Source organism: Bombina bombina, chromosome 4 (assembly GCF_027579735.1).
Source record: "Bombina bombina isolate aBomBom1 chromosome 4, aBomBom1.pri, whole genome shotgun sequence".
Lineage (NCBI taxonomy): Eukaryota > Metazoa > Chordata > Amphibia > Anura > Bombinatoridae > Bombina > Bombina bombina.
The window spans coordinates 685,702,675-685,729,583 of record NC_069502.1 but is presented as its reverse complement, the minus strand read 5'-3'; the positions used below and the strand labels follow the sequence as shown (position 1 = coordinate 685,729,583).

General features: G+C 38.7%; 1 protein-coding gene across 1 annotated transcript in view; it reads left to right on the top strand.

Moving 5' to 3' along the window:
* AK9 (adenylate kinase 9) overlaps positions 1-26,909 on the top strand; it is a 205,989-nt gene that overhangs the window by 160,565 nt on the left and 18,515 nt on the right. Inside the window, exons 29-33 of the mRNA XM_053712173.1 lie at positions 5,857-6,070; positions 7,002-7,203; positions 16,441-16,587; positions 21,122-21,339; positions 22,419-22,615. Of these exons, the coding sequence (XP_053568148.1) occupies positions 5,857-6,070; positions 7,002-7,203; positions 16,441-16,587; positions 21,122-21,339; positions 22,419-22,615 (978 nt within the window). The remainder of the gene's footprint in view (positions 1-5,856; positions 6,071-7,001; positions 7,204-16,440; positions 16,588-21,121; positions 21,340-22,418; positions 22,616-26,909) is intronic.

The following is a 26,909-nucleotide window of genomic DNA, read 5'->3' as shown; positions in this document are numbered from 1 at the left end:
TGGGACTTAAAGTTGTTTATAGGCTAAACCAATTATATGTAAAGTATAAAATATAAATTTCTACTATTCTTATACTAGGCAATATAATAAACAACAAGAAATAAGTGGATAGGAATTGAAACTCTAGCTTATTTTAATAACCAATAACCAGAAAGTAAAACAAACTAATAAGCCACAAGAAGGTATCTAAAGTGTGTATTGCCCATAACAACTAAAAACCATAAAACCAAGTAATGTGAACATTCTCCCCATTCTAGGCATAAAATCTATTTCAAACCATTGTACCATATAATTGACATCAAAAAAGCTACTTATTTAATTAATAAATTTCTAACATAATTACAATAGAAAGGAAAAAATAAATATCTAGGATCTTAAATTAAATATTTTTTTTTGATCTAATAAATTCATTATGTTAGTGATCCCTTTAAAAGTTTGGGAATAAAATCTTTGAGATAATTTAGGATTTTTGTATAAATATTTATAATGTTGAATATTTATAACTGTGTAGCCTATTATATATGTTTTTAAAGTATATATGTGTATTATACATTATTAACAATGCAGTATGGAAAGACCAATGAAAGTGCTGACAGCATTGTTAAGGGTTAAATGTGAAAGGTTTAAATATTCACAGGGAGAACAGCTGTGTATCCCTGATGAAGTGCTTGTTGTAAAGCAGGAAACGCGTCGGATGCAGCACCTGTGTGCTGAGGTTGTATGTATAACTAAATAGTGTGCCTTCCAACAATGGAATTTTAACCAAGTTTGCAATAAATATATAATTTTTTCTACAACTAATATTGGTACAGCCTGCAATTTCTTTCCAAACCCCTTCACATAGACTGATTTCATATATATAAGAGTATATCGTCGATCTGAAAAGGGAGGTAAGAGATGAATCTCTACGACCGATAACAGAGAACCTATGAAATAGACCCCGTAGAAGGAGATCATTGAATTCAAACAGGCAATACTCTCCTCACATCCCTCTGACATTCACTGCACGCTGAGAGGAAAACCGGGCTCCAACTTGCTGCGGAGCGCATATCAACGTAGAATCTAGCACAAACTTACTTCACCACCTCCATAGGAGGCAAAGTTTGTAAAACTGATTTGTGGGTGTGGTGAGGGGTGTATTTATAGGCATTTTAAGGTTTGGGAAACTTTGCCCCTCCTGGTAGGAATGTATATCCCATACGTCACTAGCTCATGGACTCTTGCTAATTACATGAAAGAAAACAGAATTTATGCTTACCTGATAAATTACTTTCTCCAACGGTGTGTCCGGTCCACGGCATCATCCATTACTTGTGGGAAATGTTCTCCCCCACAGGGAAAGGCAAGGAGAGCACACAGCAAGAGCTGTCCATATAGCTCCCCCTCTGGCTCCGCCCCCAGTCATTCGACCGACGGTTAGGAGAAAAAGGAGAAACTATAGGGTGCCGTGGTGACTGTAGTGTATAAAGAAAAAAAATTTCAACCTGATTAAAAAAACCAGGGCAGGCCGTGGACCGGACACACCGTTGGAGAAAGTAATTTATCAGGTAAGCATAAATTCTGTTTTCTCCAACATTGGTGTGTCCGGTCCACGGCGTCATCCATTACTTGTGGGAACCAATACCAAAGCTTTAGGACACGGATGAAGGGAGGGAGCAAATCAGGTTACCTAAACAGAAGGCGTGCAAGGTGGGGGTGGGGAGCGCTCAAAAAGAGCTGTGAGTTGGACTGTGATTCTTAACTATTCCTTAAAATCCTTCAAATCTTCTCACAAAAATCCTAAATTAAAGTGTTAATAAATTAATCACTATGCTATGTGGCGGTAGACGTTTCTACAAAAGAGTGTACTCCGTGTTAAAACTTATTTCCCCTAATCGGCAATTTTGTAACAATATATATTGTTTGAAACTTAGTTTAAAGTGCAGTGCGTGTATATATGTGCATTAGTAATATTCCCATCCGCAACAGATACTACTGGTATTTATCCTATTCCTTAACACTTCTATCCGTAATGTGTAAGCACAATGTTGTGAATACAATATTGTAAATATACTTATAAGTGAATGAAAAAATATACAGTGGTTTAGAAAAAAATATTTACTTAAAACATGTTAAAATACAAATACAAATACTGTTGCTGAAGACAATTCATATGGTGTTCCGTATCTTTGTAATTAAAGCATATATTAGAGCATATCCATATCCTATGAAAAAGTGTAATTGTTTAAAAATAATGTTTTTCAGTGAGTTCAGATATTGTGATTCTTTAGTAATATATCTGATAGGGTATTCTTAAGTTGTGGCCACAACTAGTCCATAGATTAAAAAGTCCCAAAGGTAAAAACAAATTGGCTCGACTCCCCCTAACCGGACCTCCGATATCCCTTACCTCCGTGATATTTATCGTGGTGCCGTGGGTTCTGGGAAGAGTGCTTCTGTGTACAAGCCGAGTTTGTTGTTTCTCCCGTCGGCGTGCCGCCGTTTGGGTCGCTTCCGCAACTACTTCCTACCCAGGTGTGTTTGATGTCCGTCTGACGTGGTGCACGGAGGACCTATCGGGTAGCCGGATCGTGGGGGGAGTGTTCCTGTGATCCTTCTGCTGGAGCTAATAGTATCCACACTCAATGTCGTTTTCTACGCGTTTCAGCGCTGTACCTTGCGCCTTTATCAAGACAGACGGACATCAAACACACCTGGGTAGGAAGTAGTTGCGGAAGCGACCCAAACGGCGGCACGCCGACGGGAGAAACAACAAACTCGGCTTGTACACAGAAGCACTCTTCCCAGAACCCACGGCACCACGATAAATATCACGGAGGTAAGGGATATCGGAGGTCCGGTTAGGGGGAGTCGAGCCAATTTGTTTTTACCTTTGGGACTTTTTAATCTATGGACTAGTTGTGGCCACAACTTAAGAATACCCTATCAGATATATTACTAAAGAATCACAATATCTGAACTCACTGAAAAACATTATTTTTAAACAATTACACTTTTTCATAGGATATGGATATGCTCTAATATATGCTTTAATTACAAAGATACGGAACACCATATGAATTGTCTTCAGCAACAGTATTTGTATTTGTATTTTAACATGTTTTAAGTAAATGTTTTTTTCTAAACCACTGTATATTTTTTCATTCACTTATAAGTATATTTACAATATTGTATTCACAACATTGTGCTTACACATTACGGATAGAAGTGTTAAGGAATAGGATAAATACCAGTAGTATCTGTTGAGGATGGGAATATTACTAATGCACATATATACACGCACTGCACTTTAAACTAAGTTTCAAACAATATATATTGTTACAAAATTGCTGATTAGGGGAAATAAGTTTTAACACGGAGTACACTCTTTTGTAGAAACGTCTACCGCCACATAGCATAGTGATTAATTTATTAACACTTTAATTTAGGATTTTTGTGAGAAGATTTGAAGGATTTTAAGGAATAGTTAAGAATCACAGTGCAACTCACAGCTCTTTTTGAGCGCTCCCCACCCCCACCTTGCACACTTTCACACATCTGATATTGGGAGCATATCAGACTTGGGGAAGCAAGTTGAGTCTGATCTAAGCTTCACTCCTCACCCCCTCTTTTTGTACCTAAACAGAAGGCACCACGGCTTGCAAAACCTTTCTCCCAAAAACAGCCTCCGAAGAAGCAAAAATATCAAATTTGTAGAATTTGGCAAAAGTGTGCAGAGAAGACCAAGTCGCTGCCTTACATATCTGGTCAACAGAAGCCTCGTTCTTATAGGCCCATGTGGAAGCCACAGCCCTAGTAGAGTGAGCTGTGATACGGTCAGGAGGCTGCCGTCCGGCAGTCTCATAAGCCAAGCGGATAATGCTTTTCAGCCAGAAAGAGAGAGAGGTAGCAGTAGCTTTTTGACCTCTCCTCTTACCAGAGTAAACGACAAACAAGGATGAGGTTTGTCTAAAATCTTTTGTTGCTTCTAAATAGAACTTTAAAGCATGAACAACATCTAAATTGTGTAATAAACGTTCCTTCTTTGAAACTGGATTCGGACACAAAGAAGGAACAACTATTTCCTGGTTGATGTTCTCGTTGGAAACAACTTTTGGAAGAAAACCAGGCTTAGTACGCAAAACAACCTTATCTGAATGGAACACCAGATAGGGTGGATCACACTGCAAAGCAGATAATTCAGAAACTCTTCTAGCAGAAGAAATAGCAACCAAAAACAGAACTTTCCAAGATAGTAACTTAATATCTATGGAATGTAAAGGTTCAAACGGAACCCCTTGAAGAACTGAAAGAACTAAATTTAGACTCCAAGGAGGAGTCATGGGTCTGTAAACAGGCTTGATTCTAACCAAAGCCTGAACAAAAGCTTGTACATCTGGCAAAGCTGCCAGTCGTTTGTGCAACAAGACGCATAATGCAAAAATCTGTTTTTTTAGAGAACTAGCTGACAATCCTTTATCCAAACCTTCTTGGAGAAAGGAGAGAATCTTTGGAATTTTAATCTTACTCCAGGAGAATCCTTTGGATTCACACTAACAGATATATTTTTTCCATATTTTATGGTAAATCCTTCTAGTCACAGGTTTTCTGGCTTGGACCAGAGTATCAATCACAGAATTTGAAAACCCACGCTTGGATAAAATCAAGCGTTCAATTTCCAAGCAGTCAGCTGCAGAGAAACTAGATTGGGATGTTCGAATGGACCTTGTACTAAAAGGTCCTGTCTCAAAGGTAGCTTCCATGGTGGAGCCGATGACATATTCACCAGGTCTGCATACCAAGTCCTGCGTGGCCACGCAGGAGCTATCAGAATCACCGAGGCCTTCTCCTGTTTGATCCTGGCTATGAGCCTGGGGAGGAGAGGAAACTAACACCACAAACTCCTCGCCATCCCCATGGTAGATGCTACTTGTTCAGAGCGGCAAGGAGAATGACTGGGGGGCGGAGCCAGAGGGGGAGCTATATGGACAGCTCTTGCTGTGTGCTCTCCTTGCCTTTCCCTGTGGGGGAGAACATTTCCCACAAGTAATGGATGACGCCGTGGACCGGACACACCAATGTTGGAGAAATATCCAGATCCAAGTATTTTCTATACACAGTAACAAGTGGGAGGGTTTTCAACTGTTGGTATTTATATATTCTATTCTGCATGGAATATCCAGGTCAAATGTTAGAATGAAAATATGAAAAAATACAGTCTTAGTGTATCTGGAAAGCAGTGGATCTACCAGCATTTTGTTGTATTATTCAAGATAAGCGAGGTAGCACCTATCACTCTTCACACCTGAATAAAAAATGACCTTGAAAAAAGTCTTATTTTTAAACTTTCCTGCCTTTACTAATATAGAACAATACAAGCCTCTGTTAATCAAATGTAAAATAGATTTGTCAGAGTTGCACAATTAAAACATTGTTTACAAAATAGAAAGAAATATAATTATTAATATTATTTTGTTTTTAAGTTGCTTTATAATGTTAAAGGGACACTCAGGTTAAATTAAATTTTCATGATTCAGATACAGCATGTAATTTTAAACAACTTTCCAATTTACTTCCTTTAAAAAAAATGTGCACAGTCTTTTATATTTACAATTTTTGAGTCACCAGATCCTACTGAGCATGTGCAAGAATTCACAGACTATACGTATATGCATTTGTGATTGGCTGATTGCTATCACATGGTACAAGGGGAGTGGAAATATACATAACTTTGAAATTTGTTATAAAAAATCTACTACTCATTTGAGGTTCAGACTAAGTGCTATTGCATTGTCTTGTTATGTTGCATTTGTTGATTATGCAAATCTAATGTGTTGACTGGTCCTTATAACCATTTTCTATCAAAACTTCTTACAGCTTAGCCAAGGAGAAGTAATAAAACCATTTCAGACTCTTGGAAGTCCAGATTTTCCTCTTATCTACCGCCAATATATTTATTTCTTTACAACAAAAGAAAATAGGGAGTCGTTTATGAAGAATCCTATTAAATATATTTGTCAGTCAAAACCAAAACCTTCTGTTCCTATTAGAACTGCAATTGTTGGACCTCCTAAATCTGGAAAAACAACTGGTAAGACTAATTGGTATATGTTTTGTGTTGTTTTCTATACGCATAAACCCATCTAGGAAAGAAATGTAATTAGTTATATATTTAATGTAGTATATATATATATATATATATATATATATATATATATATATATATATATATATATATATTGTGTGTGTGTAAATTGTTGCTTTCTCCATCTTTGCATTACTTGATTAAAATCAACAACTAAATATTATCTAGATTGCACATAAAACCCACAACACTTCAAGCTGCTGAACAGTCTTCAGTCCTCATGGACATTAAATTACCTTTCTTACGGAACCTATTGAGTGATGTCTTCTGCATACAAGAACTTAAATCACCCCTTTACAGAATTTGTTTAGTGGTGCCAAATCTATTATACTTATATTGGAAAAAAGGTCATCCCTTGGGTTCACCATTTGGGTCAAGAAAGTACAAAGGACCTTGGATTCAGTGGAAATCTCTTTAATTGGATTGAATAAAGAAATACAATTTGAACTGTTTTACAGACATTCTCATTCTTGAACATGTATTTCTAGTCACAAACAACACTAGACATCACCTCATGTAACATTTTATATTTGTTGAAAATGAAATCTCTTCCCCATTGATTATTTATGTAATTATTCTGTTCATGCCTCTTATATAAACCAGAATTTTAATTACCGAACCCTTTTGTTGCTACTTCAAAGAGAGTTTTCTTCTAATGAGTGTGCCAATATTTTCACAGGATTCTGTGATGTTTACTATGTTAATATGGACTAACTATATATATATATATATATATATATATATATTATTTTTTTAACATATCTATCATGTGTTGTTATTGCCTTCTTCACAAAATAAAAGGAATATCACCTAAAAATAAATACAATGTAACATAGATATACAATATATTTAAATATATATTATAAATGTCTTTCAGTTGCCAATATGGTTGCAAATGTATACGGTCTACAACGCTTATCAATTGGTGATGCCATTCGTTCTGTGTTAGAAAATCAACCACAAACTGAGCTGGCAACAGACATAAACAGATTCATTTTGAAGGGCCTAGTTGTGCCTGATGAACTTGCAGTCAAATGTCTTGAAGTAGCCCTGATGGATCTCAAGTGTATAACCACTGGGTATGTATGTTCGTTCTTGTTCTCTCTCTCTCTTGTTCTCTCTCTCTCTTGTTCTCTCTGTCTCTTGTTCTCTCTGTCTCTTGTTCTCTCTCTATCTCTCTCTCTCTCTTTTCCATTTAATATCACGTGATTTAAATCTCCTGACATTTTACCTTCTTAGATGTTTCTAGACCTCTTTCCAATACAATACCAATAAAGGTGAAGAAGAAAGGGAGAAAAAATGGGTAAAGGTGTTAGTAATGAGAAACATAAGAGGATAGAAAAGGTTGTGTGGATTGGTTATGGACTCAAGTGGGGTAAGGTTAAGTACCCCTAGAATATTATTTTTTTATTTAATATATATATATATATATATATATATATATATATATATTATTTTTTATTTAATATATATATTATTATTTATTTAATAATATAGTTTGCATGACGGAAAGATTTAATTGTAATTTGTATAATGGAAAAGTATAACTGTTTGTCTATGTATTTTCATTTGATAAATGTAAGCTGCTTATAGCGAATGTCTGTGAGCCCTTATTTCTTTCATACGCTGGTGAAAATCCATTATCCGTTACACATGGGATTAAACTCCTCGCCACTAGGAGGAGGCAAAGATTCCCCAAATCTTCAAGAGCACTTCATCCCTCCCACCTCAGTGGTATGGCAGTCTAAATTTTTGCCACCCAGGAGGTAGGTGAAGAATTGAGGTGCTGCCGATTCTTCATTGAGAGAGGTCCTCAGACTGATTTGAGGCCCAAATTTTCCCATTAGAGAGCTGTTATTGAGAGGAGATTGGAGTATGGGGCAGTGTTGGAGTCTGCTAACATGATGTACAATTGCATATGTACCTGATAATATTCAGTAGGCTATGTGAGTGCTAAATGGCATACTTACCCGTCAAGCACCCAATCCACTGAACTTACCTGCTGCAGAAAGGACTGCTTTCAGTAGATAGCCCATCCAGCAATTGTACATCATAGCCAAGGGACATTATGTTAGCAGACTTTAACCTCACAAGGCTTTATATGGTATTATAGTCTGTCATAGGAATTTACAGGCGGACAGTAGGGTCCTTTATTTAATATGAACACATTAAGATTTTTATTAGCATGAATGGGTGGATTTCTCAGCTTTTGTTTCACTTGTTTTAGCCTATATGTGCACACTGCTTATCACTTTATTATTTTTATTTGTTGCCCTTTATTACTTTTATGCTTATCTGCTTCATACTTAAGTTGGTAACGGAAGCCTAGGTACCATCAGCAACTTTTTTCACTTAGCATAGGTTTTAACACGAGATTTGACCTTTTATTCTAAACACCATAGACTATATATACCTATCATATTGGGTTTAGGCTAGTTTAACCTGTGTGTGTGTGTGTGTGCGCAAGTGTATGCATTTATGACTGTTTTTTACTACAATTCTAATAAAGTTATTTGTTGCATTTTTGTAAATACTCCTTTTAATTTATTTTCTGCTTTCAAAAATATGTTTCCCTTGCCCTCTGCTATTGTAGAGCTTCGGGAAACAATTCCAAAAGTAGATGGGGTCGTTTCTACCCTTGCAACGCGCTACTATTTCTCTAGAGGATAATACGTTTAAAGACAATATGGGCAGGAAATTAAAGTCATTCCACAGAAGAGCTTTTCTTGAAGCAGGTTATTTATTCAAACTAGTAATAAGTTTTGCTTGTATGGCAGCAGCCTCTACCTATTGGTGTGACAATTTATCTGAAATGATCTCAGATAATTCAGTTGATGAAGATTTTCAATCTCGTTTGAAACATATTCATTCAGTGAATGCATTTATTTGTGATGTTATTTTTGACATTATCAAATTAAACGCCAAAAACGTGGCATTGTCTGTATTGACAAGGAGAGCCTTTTGGCTCAAATCTTGGTCTGCTGAAATGGTCTCAAAGTCTAGACTTCTATCTCTCAAGGGAAATATTTTATTTGTTCCTGGTTTGGATGCTTTAATTCCAACTGTTACAGGAGGTAAAGGAGCTTTTCTTCCTCAAGACAAGAAGTTTAAGGGAAACAATACTTGTTGTTTTAGTTCCTTTTGTCACTCAAGGAACCAAAGATCCTCTTCTACTAATCATAATCAAGACGCTTCCAGACCTTCCTGGAAAGCTAATCCTTCCTGGAACAAGGCCAAACAATACAAGAAGTCTTCTTCCACTCACAATGAAAGAACGTCCCCCGGCCCAGATTCACTTCTGGTAGAGGCTAGATTATGCCTTTTTCAGAAGGCCTGTTCTCAAACTGTTCAGGATCCTTGGTTACTAAACATAGTTTCTCAGGGATACAGGATGGGTTTCAGATTAAGGCCTACCAGGGGAAAGTTTCTTCTGTCCCATGTTCCAAAAAACTCGTTCCAATTCCGATACCAGAACAATTTTTTTTATTATTATTATCTATTCATAGATCCAAAGAAATAGGGAACTTTCAGACCCATTCATGATTTAAAGACTCTAAACAAATTAGAGTTACTACCTTCAAAATGAAAAGAATTCAAACTATCCTTCCCTTGTTCAAAAGGGTCAATATATGTCCTCAATAGATTTGAAAGGATGCCTACATTCATATTCCTGTCCACAAGGATCATCATCAGTTCCTTAGTTTTGCTTTCAAGGACAGACATTTTCAGTTTGTTGCTCTTCCATTTGATCTTGGAACACTTCTGTCTGTAATTCGAGCCCAAGGTATTTTGGTAGCTCCTTACCTGAACGATATCGTAGTACAGGCTCCATCTTTACCTATAGCAGTATCTCATACCATCAAACTTTTGTTGTTTCTTCGCAATCATGGCTGGAGAATAAATGTTATGAAAAGTTCTTTCTTTCTTCAGACCAGAGTAACATTTTTTGGATTTATTATAGACTACATCATGTGCAGAGAAGTGCAAGACTGCAATCATCATATGCAAAACTTCACTCTCTCCCACTGTAGCTTTCTGAATGGAGGTTCTAGGTCTGATGATTACCGCATCAGATTCTATTCCATTTGCTTGGTTTCACATAAGACCTTTTCAGTTATGCATGCTTTGTCGGTGGTGCAAGATAGAGAATCAGTCCATTTCTCAGGTAGCGTCTCTCACCAAACCATCCTGTACCATAATCACAACAGATGCAAGTCTCTTTGGTTAGTGTGGAGTTTGGGGTCAAGGAGAGCTCATGGAGTTTGGTCCTCTCAGGAGGTAAGGTTACCAATAAACATTTTAGAAATCTGTGCTATCTTCAGGGCTATCCAAAGTTGGCCTCTCATAAGAAAATAATCTTTTCTTTGGTTCCAATCGGACAGTGTTACACCAAGGGGGAACTCACAGCTCTTTTGCAATTACAGAGGCCTCTCTCATTTTGTCTTGGGCAGAAAATAATCATTACACAATCTCTGCCATCCACCAGGGGTGAAAAATTGGGAAGAAGATGATCTGAATCGTCAATTTCTACACCTGGAAGTATTCAATCAAATTGTAGATCGATTGGGTCTTCTAGAGATAGACCTAATGGCATCTTGTTTGAACAAGAAACTTCCCAGATATTTTGAAAGATCCAGAGATCCTCAAGCAGAGTCAGTGGATGCTCTTGTAGCTTTTTGCTCTTTTTAGCAGGCTTACATTTTTCCTCCGACTGTTATTCTTTCCAAAGTAATATCATGGCTCAAACATGAGCAATTGTTGGTCATTTTGATTGCTCTGGCTTGGCCATGCAGAACTTGGTTTGCGGATCTAGTTCTGATGTCCAGTTGTCCTACGTGGCCATCTTCTCTCTCAAGGTTTCTATCACCAAGATCTTGCGTCTCTCAATTTGAAAACTTGAAGATTTAACGCCTAATTCTGAAACAGAAAGGTTTCTCACAAAATTGTAGAAACCTTAATTCAAGCTAGAAAGCCAGTTATTAGAAAAATATATCACAAGATTTGGAAGGTTTTTCTATTCTGGTGTGAGAGACATGGTTTCAGTTAGCATTCTTTTAGATTTCCCAGGATTCTTCAAGGGTCAAATTTAATCTTTGTCTGTTCTATTTCACAACAAAATTGCAAAATTACCTGACATTCAAAATTTTGCTAAGGCATTAGCCAGAATCTGTTATCAACTCTGTCTTTTGATTCTCCTTATCTTGTTTTTCACCAAGATAAAGCTGTTTTAAGAAAAAAGTTGTATTTCTTGCCATAGGTTGTCTCTTCTGATAATATCAATCAAGAGAATATTGTTCCTTCTCTTTGTCCTAATCCTCAGAATTCTAAAGAAAGATATTTTATCTACAAGCTATCAAAGATATTAGGCAGTCCTAGTCTATTTATTAATTTATCAGGGCCTTGTAAGGGCCAGAATGTCTTAGCCATTACCTTAGCTTCTTGGCTGAAACTTATGATTCAGAAAGCTTACTTGGAGGCAGACAACACTCCAAAACAAATTACAGCCCACTCTACCAGATCTGTTTCTACTTCCCGGGCTTTTAAAAATGAGACTTCACTTGAACAAATTTGCAAAACAGCAACATGGTTATCCTTACACACTTTTACTAAATTATACCAATCTGATGTTTTCTTCTTAATATGAGGAGAGTCCACGGCTTAATTCCTTACTTGTGGGAATACAGAACCTGGCCACCAGGAGGAGGCAAAGACACACCAGCCAAAGGATTAAATACCTCCCCCACTCCCCTCATCCCCCAGTCATTATTTGCCTTTCGTCACAGGAGGATGTCAGAGAAGTGTCAGAAGATTTGGAGTAGTCTCTTATGGAGGGTAGTACCCTTCGGTATGGGACTGGAGTTTTAAGTAGTCTTGTTAGGTTTGGTGTGCTTATTCCAGGAGCAGGGGAGGTCCTTCATGGCACACTACATGACCGGGTGTGGTCTCATTGATTTCCTTTACCTGACAGTGCGGTTTACAGGAGACAAAGCGGTTTCTCTGTGGAGCCTGGGTCATAGGAGATGGTGAGTGCCCCAGCTATTGGGAGTATAAAGGTGCTATTTATCTTTTCTATAGTCCATCTTAAAAGGGCAAGCTATGGAGGACTCTAATACGTTAGAGGGTACTCCCTCTTTACCAAAATCTAATAACTGCTTTTATTGTGAGCAGGCTACAATATACCCGCCTTCTCAATTATGTTCCACATGCCTTGATAAAGTACTTATATCTAAGAAAACCAAGATGTTTAGTACAACTGAGCCGTCCACCTCTGTCCCATGAGGTGTCATCTCCTATTACACATTCAGCTTCCTATTGCACTGCTAATCCTCCTTCGGGAGGGGTCCTCTTACCGCCAGATTTTACTGAACAGCTACAAACGGCAGTGTCTGCGGCCTTCAGTGCTTTACCTGGCCCTGCTAAGTGCAAGCGAAAGTTCAAATATTGCTATCCTTCCCAGGGGTCATCTACCAACTTGTTGGATTTATCTTATACAAGATTATCCTCTGATGAAGACGCCTCTGAAAAGAGGATGCTCTTTTTGGGTCGGAATCTGCTGCCTCTAAACCTCCGGCTGAGGAGGAACCAGACTTTAGTTTAGGATCGAGCATTTACGCTTTCTGTTAAAAGAAGTGTTGGCTACTTTAGAGGTTCCAGAACCTAAATTACTCGAGGAACCTTCTATTCCTAAGCTTGATAAGGTTTATGAGGACAGGGTGGTACCACAGACTTTCTCGGTTCCCGTAAAGATGGCAAATATTATTAAGAATGAATGGGAGAGACTTGGGTCTTCTTTTTTTCCCCTTGGGACTTGGGTCTTCTTTTTTTCCACTTCTTCCTTTAAGAAATTGTTCCCGGTTCAACTTGTGGGGTTCCTTCCCTAAGGTAGATGGAGCTATCTCCATGCTTGCTAAGTGCACTACCATCACGCTTGAGGTTAGTTCGTCGTTTAAGTAGCCCATGGATAAGAAGCTAGAAACTCTGTTAAGAAAGATGTTTCAGCACACGGGATATTTATTTCAGCCTGCAGCGGCAGTTGCTGCGACTCTCTATCGGAGATGATCGAGGTGGAAACTCCCCTTGACGAGATCCAGGAAAGAATTAAGGCCTTGAGGGTAGCTAATTATTTTATCTGCGATGCCAATATGAAGATCATTCGCCTGAATGCCAAGACATCAGGCTTTTCCTGTTCTAGCCCGTAGGGCACTCAGGCTGAAGTCTTGGTCTGTGGACATGACTTCAAAATCTAAATTAACTTTCCCTTCCATTTAAGGGAAATATTATTTTTGGTCCAGGCCTGGACTCAATTATATCCACGGTCACTGGGGCAAAGGTGCCTTTCTACCGCCGGATAAGAAGAATAAACCTAAAGGACAGTTTCCTAATTTTCGTCCCTTTCATTCGGATGAGTCCCAACACCAGCAGTCCTCCACAAAGCCTGAGCAGTCCAAGGGAACTTGGAAATTGTCTCAACTTTGGAATAAATCCAAGCAGAACAAGAAGCCCACCGAAACAAAAGCGACATGAAGGGGGGCGGCCCCCGATCCGTTACTGGATCTTGTTGGGGGCAGACTATCTCTCTTTGTGGAGGCTTGGCTTTGGGACGTACAAGTCCCTTGGGTTCTGGAGGTCATTGCACAAGGTTACAGAATAGGTTTCAAATCTCATCCACCCAGGGGCAGATTCCTCTTATCAAACCTGTCTTCAAGACTAGAAAAACGAGAACCTTTCCTAGGGTGCGTGAGGGATCTCTCCTCCCTGGGAGTAATTGTGCCGGTACCTCTAGCAGAGAGATGTCTGGGGTACTACTCAAACCTTTTTGTGGTCCCAAAGAAGGAAGGTACGTTTCGCCCGATTCTGGACCTAAAGTGCTTAAACAAGTTCCTGTCGGTCCCATTGTTCAAGATGGAGACGATAAGGTCCATTCTGCCCTTAGTTCAAGAGGGACAGTTCATGACTACAATAGACTTGAAGGATGCTTACCTACATGTGCCAATACACAAGAATCAGTTCAAGCCTATGCATTCGGTTGACAGTAAATTACTATCTTGGAAGGTTCTCTTTCTACTGGCTATTGCTTTGGCACGCAGAGTATCTGAGATCGCTGCCTTGCAATGTGAGCCCCCTTACCTAGTAGTCCATGCTGATAAGGCTGTTCTTTGTACTGGGTTACGTTTTCTTCCTAAGGTTGTTTCAGATTGCAACATCAATCAGTGATTGTTGTTCCTTCCTTGTGTCCTAACCCTTCTTCTTCGAAGGAGCGGTTACTTCTTAATTTGGATGTGGTTTCGGGCCTTGAAGTTCTATGTTCAAGCTACTAAGGAGTTTAGACAGACTTCTTCTTTGTTTGTTGTCTATTCTGGGAAGCGTAAGGGGCAGAAAGCCTCTGTCCACTTCCTTATCTTTTTGGTTGAGGAGCATTATTCGCTTAGCATATGAAACCGCGAGACATAAGCCTCCTCAGAGGATTAAGGCTCATTCAACTAGAGCAGTGGCTTCCTCTTGGGCCTTCAAGAATGAGGCCTCTATGGAGCAGATTTGTAAGGCATCTACCTGGTCCTTACATACCTTTTTAAAATTTTACAAGTTTTAAGTTTTTGCTTCAGCTGAAGCATCTTTTGGGAGAAAGGTTTTGCAGGCTGTGGTGCCCTCAGATTAGGGTCCGCCTCTCCTTTTTTACCCTCCCGTTTCATTCATTGTCCTCTAGAGCTTGGGTATATGTTTCCCACAAGTAAGGAATGAAGCCGTGGACTCTCCTCATATTAAGAAGGAAAACATAAATTATGCTTACCAGATCATTTCTTTTCCTTCTGTATGAGGAGAGTCCACGGCCCCCGCATGTTTTCTCCGTTGGCCGGACCTAAATTTTTGTTATTCTTCTGGCACCTTTTATACCCTGATATTTCGCCTACTGTTCCTACTGTTCCTTGTTCTCTCGGCAGAATGACTACATTACTTGTGGACACCACAGCTTGAGTATAATTTTCCATGCATAATGAATCGTGGCCACTCACTACCTTATAAAAGAAAACAAAATTTATGCTTACCTGATAAATTAATTTCTTTCATGGTGGTGAAAGTCCATGAGCTTCCTATCTTTAATACCTTCTCCTTGCTTGGCTATACGTATGACAGGTCTACCAGTGAGGTGGGAGAAATGAAGTGCTTTTGAAGGTTTGGGGAATCTTTTGCCATCCCATGCATAAAGGATGAAAGTAGTGAATTTATCAGAGTGTTAGGTTAGGGGTATTAGCTGTTAGGTTAGTGGATACTTTGCAATGGGGTTTGTGGCAGTTTAGGAGTTAATAGTGTAGCAGGGTACTTTGCAAATTGGGGTGTGGAGGTTTAGATTTTAATAGTGTTGATGGCTAATTTGCAATGGTGGTTGTGGTGGGTTAGGGGTTAATAGTGTAGTGGGTTACTTTGTGATGTGGGGGTTGGGTGGTTTAGGGGTTAATAGTACAGTTTAGTGCAAAAAAAATTCTCGGGCCAAATTATTTATGCAAACTTAGTTGCCTAAGAAGTTTGAGCGTTTATTGCCATTGCTTTCAAGCAATCATATTTACTTTCAACTTGTAATACAAGCGCACATTGGTGCTCAACGCCACCCATAGAAAATATGAGGAGCATAAATTACCGCAAGTTTGCACAAATGAATTTGCAGTAATTTAAACATGGCGCCACTTGTAATATGGATTTGAGCACAAAAAACACTGCAACCTCGCTCCTCGCACTAACGACATCGCTCCACTGGCCCTTTGTGAGCTAAAAGGGAGCTACTAAAGACTGGTGTTGTTGAATACTGTGAAGGTCAGAAATAATAATTTCACAAATGTGCCCAAAAATTCTGGGGATATTGTCAAGTTTTCCTTTCTGTAATAAATCAAGTACTGTACTGATTTAGACAGGTTACAATCTCTGTGTTTCCTAAAATATCTCTGTATAATTTTCATTGCTTAAGTTTTCTCTTTCTACTCCATGCAGAAAGCCATTGATTAAGCAATGACACAACCATAAATGTTATTCTTTATACCTTTCTACTTCACATGTTATACACATCTTCATTTTTCCCCCTCATTTCTCTGTTGTTATTTCTCATTGCCATCTTATCACTTGCCTGGATGTGTTTTCTTTCATATTATGTAAGGAAAGATTATGATGCATAACCACCAGCTGATTTAGCCCTCCCGTCTAGTCTAATCTTAAATTGTAAGGTTGGATTATTGAGTGCTTAAGTGCCCCATATTCAAAATCAACGTATACAATATAGCTGATAAAACAAATAAACATAATACCACTCTTCTATTTCCTGTGTACAGAGTTGTACTGGATGGATATCCTGCAACCAAACAACAAGTTGATCTCATGGAAGCATGCAGCGTAATCCCAATAAAAATATTTGAGCTACAATTGGACATGAAGGAAGTTTTAAAGAGAGGACTGATGGACAAAAAGAACTCCAAAAGGTACTAATGCAGAACAGTGTGAATTATCTTTGCATTTTTTGTGAGGCTGAGGAACACATTTAAAATAAATTATAGAGATTGGTGTTAGTTAGACAGTAGAATGATGTATGTAATGAAATTGTTAACATTATGAATCTAAATATCATCCAAACTAATGAATAAAATATACTTGTTTTTTTCCTTTAAAAAAAAAAAAAAAGTAGTTGACAATGACCTTGTGATGTTTTACAAAATTGAACGAAGAAAAATTGATAATAGGAGTAAATTAGAAAGTTGCTTAAAATTGCATTTTCTATCCGAATCATGAAAGAAAACATTTTGGGTTTAGTGTTCCTTTAAGTATAGAGGGCCCTCCTTCAGCACTTGGTTCTTCTCACCAGGGTCAGGATACGCACAGTCCAACTGACTCTGCTGAAACAATATTCAAATGACAAGTATTGGAGTTTGTAGGGGGTGTTAGTTGTTAATTGTCTTTTTTCAGAAAGATTATTGTATTGTTACTAGACATTATACTCCCATATTGTGATTCTATTTCCTTTGATGTAAGACTCAGGTGTCAAGAATCATTTCTGCTACGCGTAGTCACAATGAACATGAAAGAAAATGGGATTTTTGTATATTCTATTAAATACTTTTTATTTCCTTTTTGAATGGCAGCACATGAAGAGCCAATGTTTCTGACTTGGTACTTTTTCTTAGTTTTTTCTCTTCTTTGTAAAACAATAAAAATGGAGGGAGAATGAAATAGGCAGTATTAGAAGAGGGGTTTCATGTTCAATATTCAGCTTCTGCCTTTCTCCAAATGGTGTTTTAATATTAACCCAGTTAAAAATCATTACCTGATTTTTTTTTATTACTGTAAATGTAAAGAAAGGGATGTAACTACAAAATCCAACTTCTCATCTATACATTTTGAAGAGCATTAAAGATACATTTAAAACTTTAAGGTTTGTTGTGACTGGGAAACTCTGTGCTAAAAATGGACGTTCTTCACTGCCTAAAAATAAAATGCAAGACAGAGCAAGCCAATTAGAGTATTCACATGAAAGCCAAAAATAGCTTTCATAATTCACAATCTTTTTCTTTTACGATTCAGATAGAGCATACCATTTTAAACAACTTTCATATTTACTTCTATTATCTTATTTGCTTTGTTCTATCCTTTATTGAAAAGCATACCTGGGTAGGCTGATGAGCAGCAATGCACTATTGCTCAGCTATCTCCCAGTAATGTAATGCTGTTCTTCAGAGGTGTAACTAGAAACCTCAGGGCCCCGGTGCAAGAATCCATGAAGGGCCCCTCCCCCTGCCCACAAACATTTTTTATTTAATTTTTATCTTTTTTTTTGCAACATGTAACACAATAAAAAACACTCCTGCACTGTGTGACCAAGGAAGGAATACAGTGACTGACATGATCAAGAACTCATTTGTTAATGTTTAGAAAACAACATAGCACAGGCCTGCACATGGTGTCTACGTCACTTTAAATTACTGCACCGCAGTCTGCAGACTATCCACACTTCTGTCACTAACTGTCTCGCTCTCTCTGCTCCTTATGCAAATGAAATGGCACGTACAGGGCGAAGGATGAGTCTCTAATACTGCCTGGTGCTTGCAACAGTCTGTAATTATTTAAAGGCTAGTGACTGAAACCTTATGCACTGTGTAATGCAATGCAGATACAATATATTATTATTGAGTTAATACCTGGGTTGTGCTGTATTGCAGAATGTATCATGTGACGTTTGTGTTAGTGTCACTCACCTATTTACTATCAGAGCTGGAGCCTCTATACTTTATAACTGTCACTGACTTAAAGTTAACTAGAAATTTAAAAGTCAATTTAAAGGATTAATATTTATATATTCCTAGTGTGTGTGTGTGTGTGTGTGTATATATATATATATATATATATATATATATATATATATATATATATATATATATATATATATATATATATATATATATATATATATATATGTATATATATATATATATATATATATATATATATATATGTATGTATGTATGTATGTATGTATGTGTGTGTGTATAAATAAATAAATATATATATATATATATATATATATATATATATATAAACACAACACAGAGAAAACCCTGCACTCACTTACAATTTCTCATCTAAGATTAAAAGCAAAAATGGAAAGGTTAGTTACCGCATCTGGCCAAATGGGACAAGCCCAGGTACCACGTCAAGGTCCTTTCCAAAAACCTGGGACCCTAAAACAGCCACACAATGCAAGCTTTCAATCCAAACAAACTGGGAACAAGTTTGCTTTTAATCTTAGCTGAGAGCTTGCTAGTGAGTGTAGAGTTTTCTCTGTGTTGTATTACTTTGTTTTGTAATTCCCCCTATGGTTCTTGCACCCAGACCTGTCTGGGGTTAACTGCCTGTGACTCTGGGGACAGCAAAGCTTATTGTGAGTGCCACTGAACACCCAGAACTGAGCATGTTGCAGGGTCACGGGATGTGTACCCGGTCCGGTCTAGAAGTGCAGTCCCCTTCCGTGTTGTGTATATGACTGGGGTGATTACATTAGCCTGTGCACCCTTCACTTGTTCCCAGTTTGTTTGGATTGAGAGCTTGCATTTTGTGGCTGTTTTAGGGTCCCAGGTTTTTGGAAAGGACCTTGACGTGGTACCTGGGCTTGTTCCATTTGGCCAGATGCGGTAACTAACCTTTCCATTTTTGCTTTTAATCTTAGCTGAGAGCTTGCCAGTGAGTGCAGGGTTTTCTCTGTGTGTTGTATTAATTTGTTTTGTAATTTCCCCTATGGTTCTTGCACCCAGACCTGTCTGGGGTTAACTGCCTGTGACACTGGGGACAGCACAGCTTCTTGTGAGTGCCACTGAGCACCCAGGGCTGAGCATGTTGCAGGGTCATGGGATGTGTACCCGGTCCGGTCTAGGAGTGCAGTCACCTTCCGTGTTTTACAGTGTGTGTGTGTGTGTGTATATATATATATATATATATATATATATATATATATATATATATATATATATATACACACACAGTATATATGTGTGTGTATATGGAGATTATGGAGACATTAAAAAAAGATCAAAACAATTTGGGAATGCCCTTTCTTTTTTGTGTTTTCCCCAAAGACTCACACATGGGAATTTTAAGATGCTTTGGACTTCAGCACTGGCATTTAGCCAGTGACTTTTGTGAAATATTGCCCTCAATTTCAAATGCAGATAGCTGTAAGGAGATATAAGGGTGGGAATTAGATAGCCCCAATTTCCTCCAGGGATATGTTATTGACATAGAAAAGATCCAGCCTCACCTGCTTTGATATAAGTTATGCTGTGTCCTTCCAGCTGCCAGTTGTTGGTTATAACACAAAGACCTATCTATCCATCTAATTAAATAAAATATTACATGTTGATTTTTCTCCTGAAAGCACCAATTCACGGTTAATATATTTATCAGCAAACTGACTTTGCAATTAATTAAGTAATAATCAACTGCCACCTAACTATATGAAACTATTTTTTTTTTTTTTTTACCTTAGTACTTGATCTCCACAACAACCACAACAAAATCCCCCACACACAATATTGTATAAGCCGTAGAGATAAAAGTTTAAAACATTAAAGATGAATCAAAATTTAAGAGATATTTGCCAGATCATATATGTTTAATGTGGGTTAAGTTAGTTATTAAGGTATTCTGCAGTGTTGGGATTTTGCTGACCTCCATACTAATCTTCATATATTTCTCAGTAATATGAATTGTTGGCTTGGTAGGTTTTATTTTAAGCCTGTTATTGCATATTGTGACTGGACAAACAGACAGAGCAACCTCACATCACTTCAGTAGTGGGCAGACCAGCTCTGTATGGGGCTGAGCACTAACAGGGCCCAAGGTCAAGTTAAAAATGTTGTAGTCTAACCAAAGTCAGAACTGCCATCTAGGTAGTGAAGCCCTTTACTGAAAACAAGATTCTGTGTGCACTGTATATTGTATGTATCTATCATTGTAAGCTTTATTAACAAAGGAAAACTAACATACTGTGTCTGCTGTGTGATATGGGGAAGAGAAGTTTTTTTCTAATACATGTCTATATATATTTATAGGGAGCTAATGGTTTTCAAGGCCAGTGGGGATGGGTATATGCAGACACTGACAGCATCAGTGTCTGCATATACCCATCCCCACTGGCCTTGAAAACCATTAGCTCCCTATAAATATATATAGACATGTATTAGAAAAAAACTTCTCTTCCCCATATCACACAGCAGACACAGTATGTTAGTTTTCCTAACATGAGCTCGAATGCGAGCTCACGTTCGCTTTGCAATTTACTTGTAATACCAGCGCACATTATCATGCACTGGTATTACAAAGTGGAGCGCTGATATCGATGGCACACAAGCGATATTTAGTGCTCCACTTGTAATCTAGCCCTTAGTCTAATAGAAGTGATTTATATATAAATATATCTAATGATACCTGTATTATAGTTTTGCACTCATATATTATTTGTTAATTTAGGACGTACCCTGAACATAACAGTGCTCAGATCCTAGCAGTGCGCAACTCTTGTTATAAGCAGCAGATTCACCTTATCAAGGAACACTACACAAAGCTGCACCAGAATTGGTGTGAAATTGATTCTATGCACAGCAAATGGTGGGTCGTGAACAAAGTGATTGGAGAAATAAAGTCATGTGTCATGAAAATCCAAGATTATGTAGAAAGGATACAGGAAGGTATGAAAATGTTAACACATAAGTAACACGCTCTACATTTATCCTATATAATAAAAGGCCAGGTATGTTTGTCAGATGCAGTCATGTGCAGTAGAGACTGCGCAAGGACAAACATACCTGACCTTTAGGATCAACTCAGATCTGCCGTTGCGGGGGGCGTGGCAGACGTGACGGGGCGTGGCCAGGCGTGAGCGGCGGCGTTGCCGGGCGCAGTTGCACGCGGGAGAGAGATAGAAAGAGAAGGGGAGAGAGATAGAAAGAGAGGTGGGAGAGAGAGAGAGAGCAAAATAGAGGTGGGAGAGAGAGAGACAGAGCAAAAGAGAGGGGTGGAAGAGAGAGAGACAGAGCAAAAGAGAGGGGTGGAAGAGAGAGAGACAGAGCAAAAGAGAAGGATGGGGGAGAGAGAAACAAAGCAAAAGAGAGGGATGGGGAGAGAGCACAAAATAGAGGGATGGAAGAGAGAGAGAGCGCAAAAGAGAGGGGGGAGAGAGCGCAAAAGAGAGGGGGGAGAGAGGGAGCAAAAAGAGAGGGGAGAGAGAGCAAAAGGGGGGGATAGAGATCAAAAGAGAGGGGGGAGAGAGAGCAAAAGAGAGGGGGAGAGAGAGCAAAAGAGAGGGGGAGAGAGAGAGCAAAAGAGAGGCGGAGAGAGAGAGCAAAAGAGAGGGGGAGATAGAGAGCAAAAGAGAGGGGGGGGGAGAGCAAAAGAGAGGGGGGAGAGAGAGCAAAAGAGAGGGGGAGAGAGAGAGAGCAAAAGAGAGGGGGGGAGAGAGAGCAAAAGAGAGGGGGAGAGAGAGAGCGCAAGGGGTGGGACTGCTGTACTGCAAAAAATGGCTTTAGGACTAGTTCTACAATAATACAATAAAAAGGAATTGCTCAGGAAAATCACATTTTGTAAGACTATACATAAATATTTTTGGTATTGATACCTAAATTGGTTTATCACAAATGAGGCCTCAATAACTCTAAACTAATGAAAAGTACTTTTATTTTTTTGTTTTGTTAGAAATATCTAAACATATACACTGGTGCACGTTTGTCATCGGCTAATATATAGTTTATATGCTGCATTGTATCAACAGGCAAAGCAGCGGGTATTGCTGATTTCTGCATCACTCCTCAAGAGCTGCTGTCGCGGCTGGGAGAGTTTGGACAATACTGTCCTGTAAGTTTAGCACAAAAGGGAGAACTCGTTGACTGCTCTGTAACCTCATCCCTGCAGTTTGCAGCTGAATTCCGAGGACATTACTACAAAATGGCTTCACAGAATGAACTCAATGTAAGTTCAATTTGGTGTATTTTACTTGCTATTATACTTTTGATATAATCAATTTTTATATTTTATTAAAATATTTTATTTATTGCTAACTCAGGGGGTGAAGACTTTAGAGCTGTAAGTGTGTGATTGAGATGTTTAAGATTTCAGGACATACCATAGAATTTATTCCAAATTATTTTGATGAGTTATTCTGTGATTAAATATATGTAAACTTCCCTAACAAACTTATTTTGAATATTATTAGTAGCTCAAGATAAATTTCCCTAAATTTGCTCTGGATGTCAAGTAAATTAAATTCAATATAAATGTATTTGTGTGTGCTTAAAGGGACACTGAACCCAAATTTTTTCTTTCGTGATTCAGATAGAGCATGACATTTTAAGCAACTTTTTAATTTATTCCTATTATCAAATTTTCTTCATTCTCTTGGTATCTTTATTTGAAATGCAAGAATGTAAGTTTAAATGCCGGCCCATTTTTGGTGAACAACCTGGGTTGTTCTTGCTGAATGGTGGATAAATTCATCCACCAATAAAAAAGTGCTGTCCAGAGTTCTGAACGAAAAAAAAGCTTAGATGCCTTCTTTTTCAAATAAAGATAGCAAGAGAACAAAGAAAAATTGATAATAGGAGTAAATTAGAAAGTTGCTTAAAATTGCATGCTCTATCTGAACCACGAAAGAAAAAAATTGGGTTCAGTGTCCCTTTAATTTCACTTCATGGATTTGCTTTCCTTGAATTAAGCTAAAATTGGTGTTGATCAAACTTAACCTCAAAGGGACATGAAACCCCCAAAAATTATTTCATGATTCAGATAGAGAATAAAATTTGAAACAACTTTCTAATTTACTTCTATTATCTAATTTGTTTCATTCTCTTGGTATCATTTGTTGAAGGAGCTTCAATGCACTACTGGTTTCTAACTGAACAAATGGGTGAGCCAATGATAATCAATATATATATGCATCCACCAATTAGCACCTAGAACCTAGGTTCTTTGCTGCTCCTGAGCTTTCCTAGATAAACCTTTCAGCAAAGGATAACAAGAGAAGGAAGCAAATTAAATAATAGAAGTAAATTGAAAAGTTGTTTAAAATTGTATTCTCTATCTGAATGATGAAAGAACATTTTTGGGTTTCATGTCCCTTTAAAATTGTTAAATGAAACAGGATATATAGGAGCGCCAATGGCTTAGATATACCACAGGAAATAGAAATAATCTCCAATTGTTTCTCTTAAAATTAAATTAATCAAATGTCAAACGGATATATTTATTATATAAAAACAATATGATTCTGATCTCCAGAATTCATAAAAAACAGAATTTATGCTTACCTGATAAATTACTTTCTCCAACGGTGTGTCCGGTCCACGGCGTCATCCTTACTTGTGGGATATTCTCTTCCCCAACAGGAAATGGCAAAGAGTCCCAGCAAAGCTGGTCACATGATCCCTCCTAGGCTCCGCCCACCCCAGTCATTCGACCGACGGACAGGAAGAAATATATATAGGAGAAACCATATGATACCGTGGTGACTGAAGTTAGAGAAAATAATTAATCAGACCTGATTAAAAAACCAGGGCGGGCCGTGGACCGGACACACCGTTGGAGAAAGTAATTTATCAGGTAAGCATAAATTCTGTTTTCTCCAACATTGGTGTGTCCGGTCCACGGCGTCATCCTTACTTGTGGGAACCAATACCAAAGCTTTAGGACACGGATGAAGGGAGGGAGCAAATCAGGTCACCTAAACGGAAGGAACCACAGCTTGCAAAACCTTTCTCCCAAAAATAGCCTCCGAAGAAGCAAAAGTATCAAATTTGTAAAATTTGGCAAAAGTGTGCAGTGAAGACCAAGTCGCTGCCTTACATATCTGGTCAACAGAAGCCTCGTTCTTGAAGGCCCATGTGGAAGCCACAGCCCTAGTGGAGTGAGCTGTGATTCTTTCAGGAGGCTGCCGTCCGGCAGTCTCATAAGCCAATCGGATGATGCTTTTAAGCCAAAAGGAAAGAGAGGTAGAAGTCGCCTTTTGACCTCTCCTTTTACCAGAATAAACAACAAACAAGGAAGATGTTTGTCTGAAATCTTTAGTAGCCTCTAAATAGAACTTTAGAGCACGGACAACGTCCAAATTGTGTAACAAACGTTCCTTCTTTGAAACTGGATTCGGACACAAAGAAGGTACAACTATCTCCTGGTTAATATTTTTGTTAGAAACAACTTTAGGAAGAAAACCAGGCTTAGTACGCAAAACCACCTTATCTGCATGGAACACCAGATAAGGAGGAGAACACTGCAGAGCAGATAATTCTGAAACTCTTCTAGCAGAAGAAATTGCAACCAAAAACAAAACTTTCCAAGATAGTAACTTAATATCTATGGAATGTAAGGGTTCAAACGGAACCCCTTGAAGAACTGAAAGAACTAAATTTAGACTCCAGGGAGGAGTCAAAGGTCTGTAAACAGGCTTGATCCTAACCAGAGCCTGAACAAATGCTTGAACATCTGGCACAGCTGCCAGTCTTTTGTGTAGTAAGACAGATAAAGCAGAGATCTGTCCCTTTAGAGAACTTGCAGATAATCCTTTCTCCAAACCTTCTTGAAGAAAGGAGAGAATCTTAGGAATTTTTATCTTATTCCATGGGAATCCTTTGGATTCACACCAACAGATATATTTTTTCCATATTTTATGGTAAATTTTTCTAGTTACAGGTTTTCTGGCCTGAACCAGAGTATCTATCACCGAATCTGAAAACCCACGCTTTGATAGAATCAAGCGTTCAATCTCCAAGCCGTCAGTTGGAGGGATACCAGATTTGGGTGTTCGAATGGACCTTGAACAAGAAGGTCCTGTCTCAAAGGTAGCTTCCATGGTGGAGCCGATGACATATTCACCAGGTCTGCATACCAAGTCCTGCGTGGCCACGCAGGAGCTATCAAGATCACCGAGGCCCTCTCCTGATTGATCCTGGCTACCAGCCTGGGAATGAGAGGAAACGGTGGGAATACGTAAGCTAGGTTGAAAGTCCAAGGAGCTACTAGTGCATCTACTAGAGTCGCCTTGGGATCCCTGGATCTGGACCCGTAGCAAGGAACCTTGAAGTTCTGACGAGACGCCATCAGATCCATGTCTGGAATGCCCCATAATTAAGTTATTTGGGCAAATATTTCCGGATGGAGTTCCCACTCCCCCGGATGAAATGTCTGACGACTCAGAAAATCCGCTTCCCAATTTTCCACTCCTGGGATGTGGATCGCAGACAAGTGGCAGGAGTGATCCTCCGCCCATTGAATTATTTTGGTCACTTCTTTCATCGCCAGGGAACTCTTTGTTCCCCCTTGATGATTGATATACGCAACAGTCGTCATGTTGTCTGATTGGAACCTTATGAATTTGGCCTTTGCTAGTTGAGGCCAAGCTCTGAGAGCATTGAATATCGCTCTCAGTTCCAGAATGTTTATCGGGAGAAGAGACTCTTCCCGAGACCATAGACCCTGAGCTTTCAGGGATTCCCAGACCGCACCCCAGCCCACTAGACTGGCGTCGGTCGTGACAATGACCCACTCTGGCCTGCGGAAGCTCATTCCCTGGGACAGATGGTCCAGGGTCAGCCACCAACGGAGTGAATCTCTGGTCTTTTGATCTACTTGAATCATTGGAGACAAGTCTGTATAATCCCCATTCCACTGTTTGAGCAAGCACAGTTGTAATGGTCTTAAATGAATTTGTGCAAAAGGAACTATGTCCATTGTTGCAACCATCAATCCTATTACTTCCATGCACTGCGCTATGGAAGGACGAGGAACAGAATGAAGCACTTGACAAGAGCTTAGAAGTTTTGATTTTCTGACCTCTGTCAGAAAAATCCTCATTTCTAAGGAATCTATTATTGTTCCCAAGAAGGGAACTCTTGTTGACGGGGACAGAGAACTCTTTTCTTTGTTCACCTTCCATCCGTGAGATGTGAGAAAGGCTAAAACGATGTCCGTATGAGCCTTTGCCTTTGACAGGGACGACGCTTGTATTAGAATGTCGTCCAAGTAAGGTACTACTGCAATGCCCCTTGGTCTTAAAACCGCTAGAAGGGACCCTAGCACCTTTGTGAAAATCCTTGGAGCAGTGGCTAATCCGAATGGAAGAGCCACAAACTGGTAATGTTTGTCCAGAAAAGCGAACCTTAGGAACTGATGATGTTCCTTGTGGATAGGGATATGTAGGTACGCATCCTTTAGATCCACGGTAGTCATAAATTGACTTTCCTGGATGGTGGGTAGAATCGTTCGAATAGTTTCC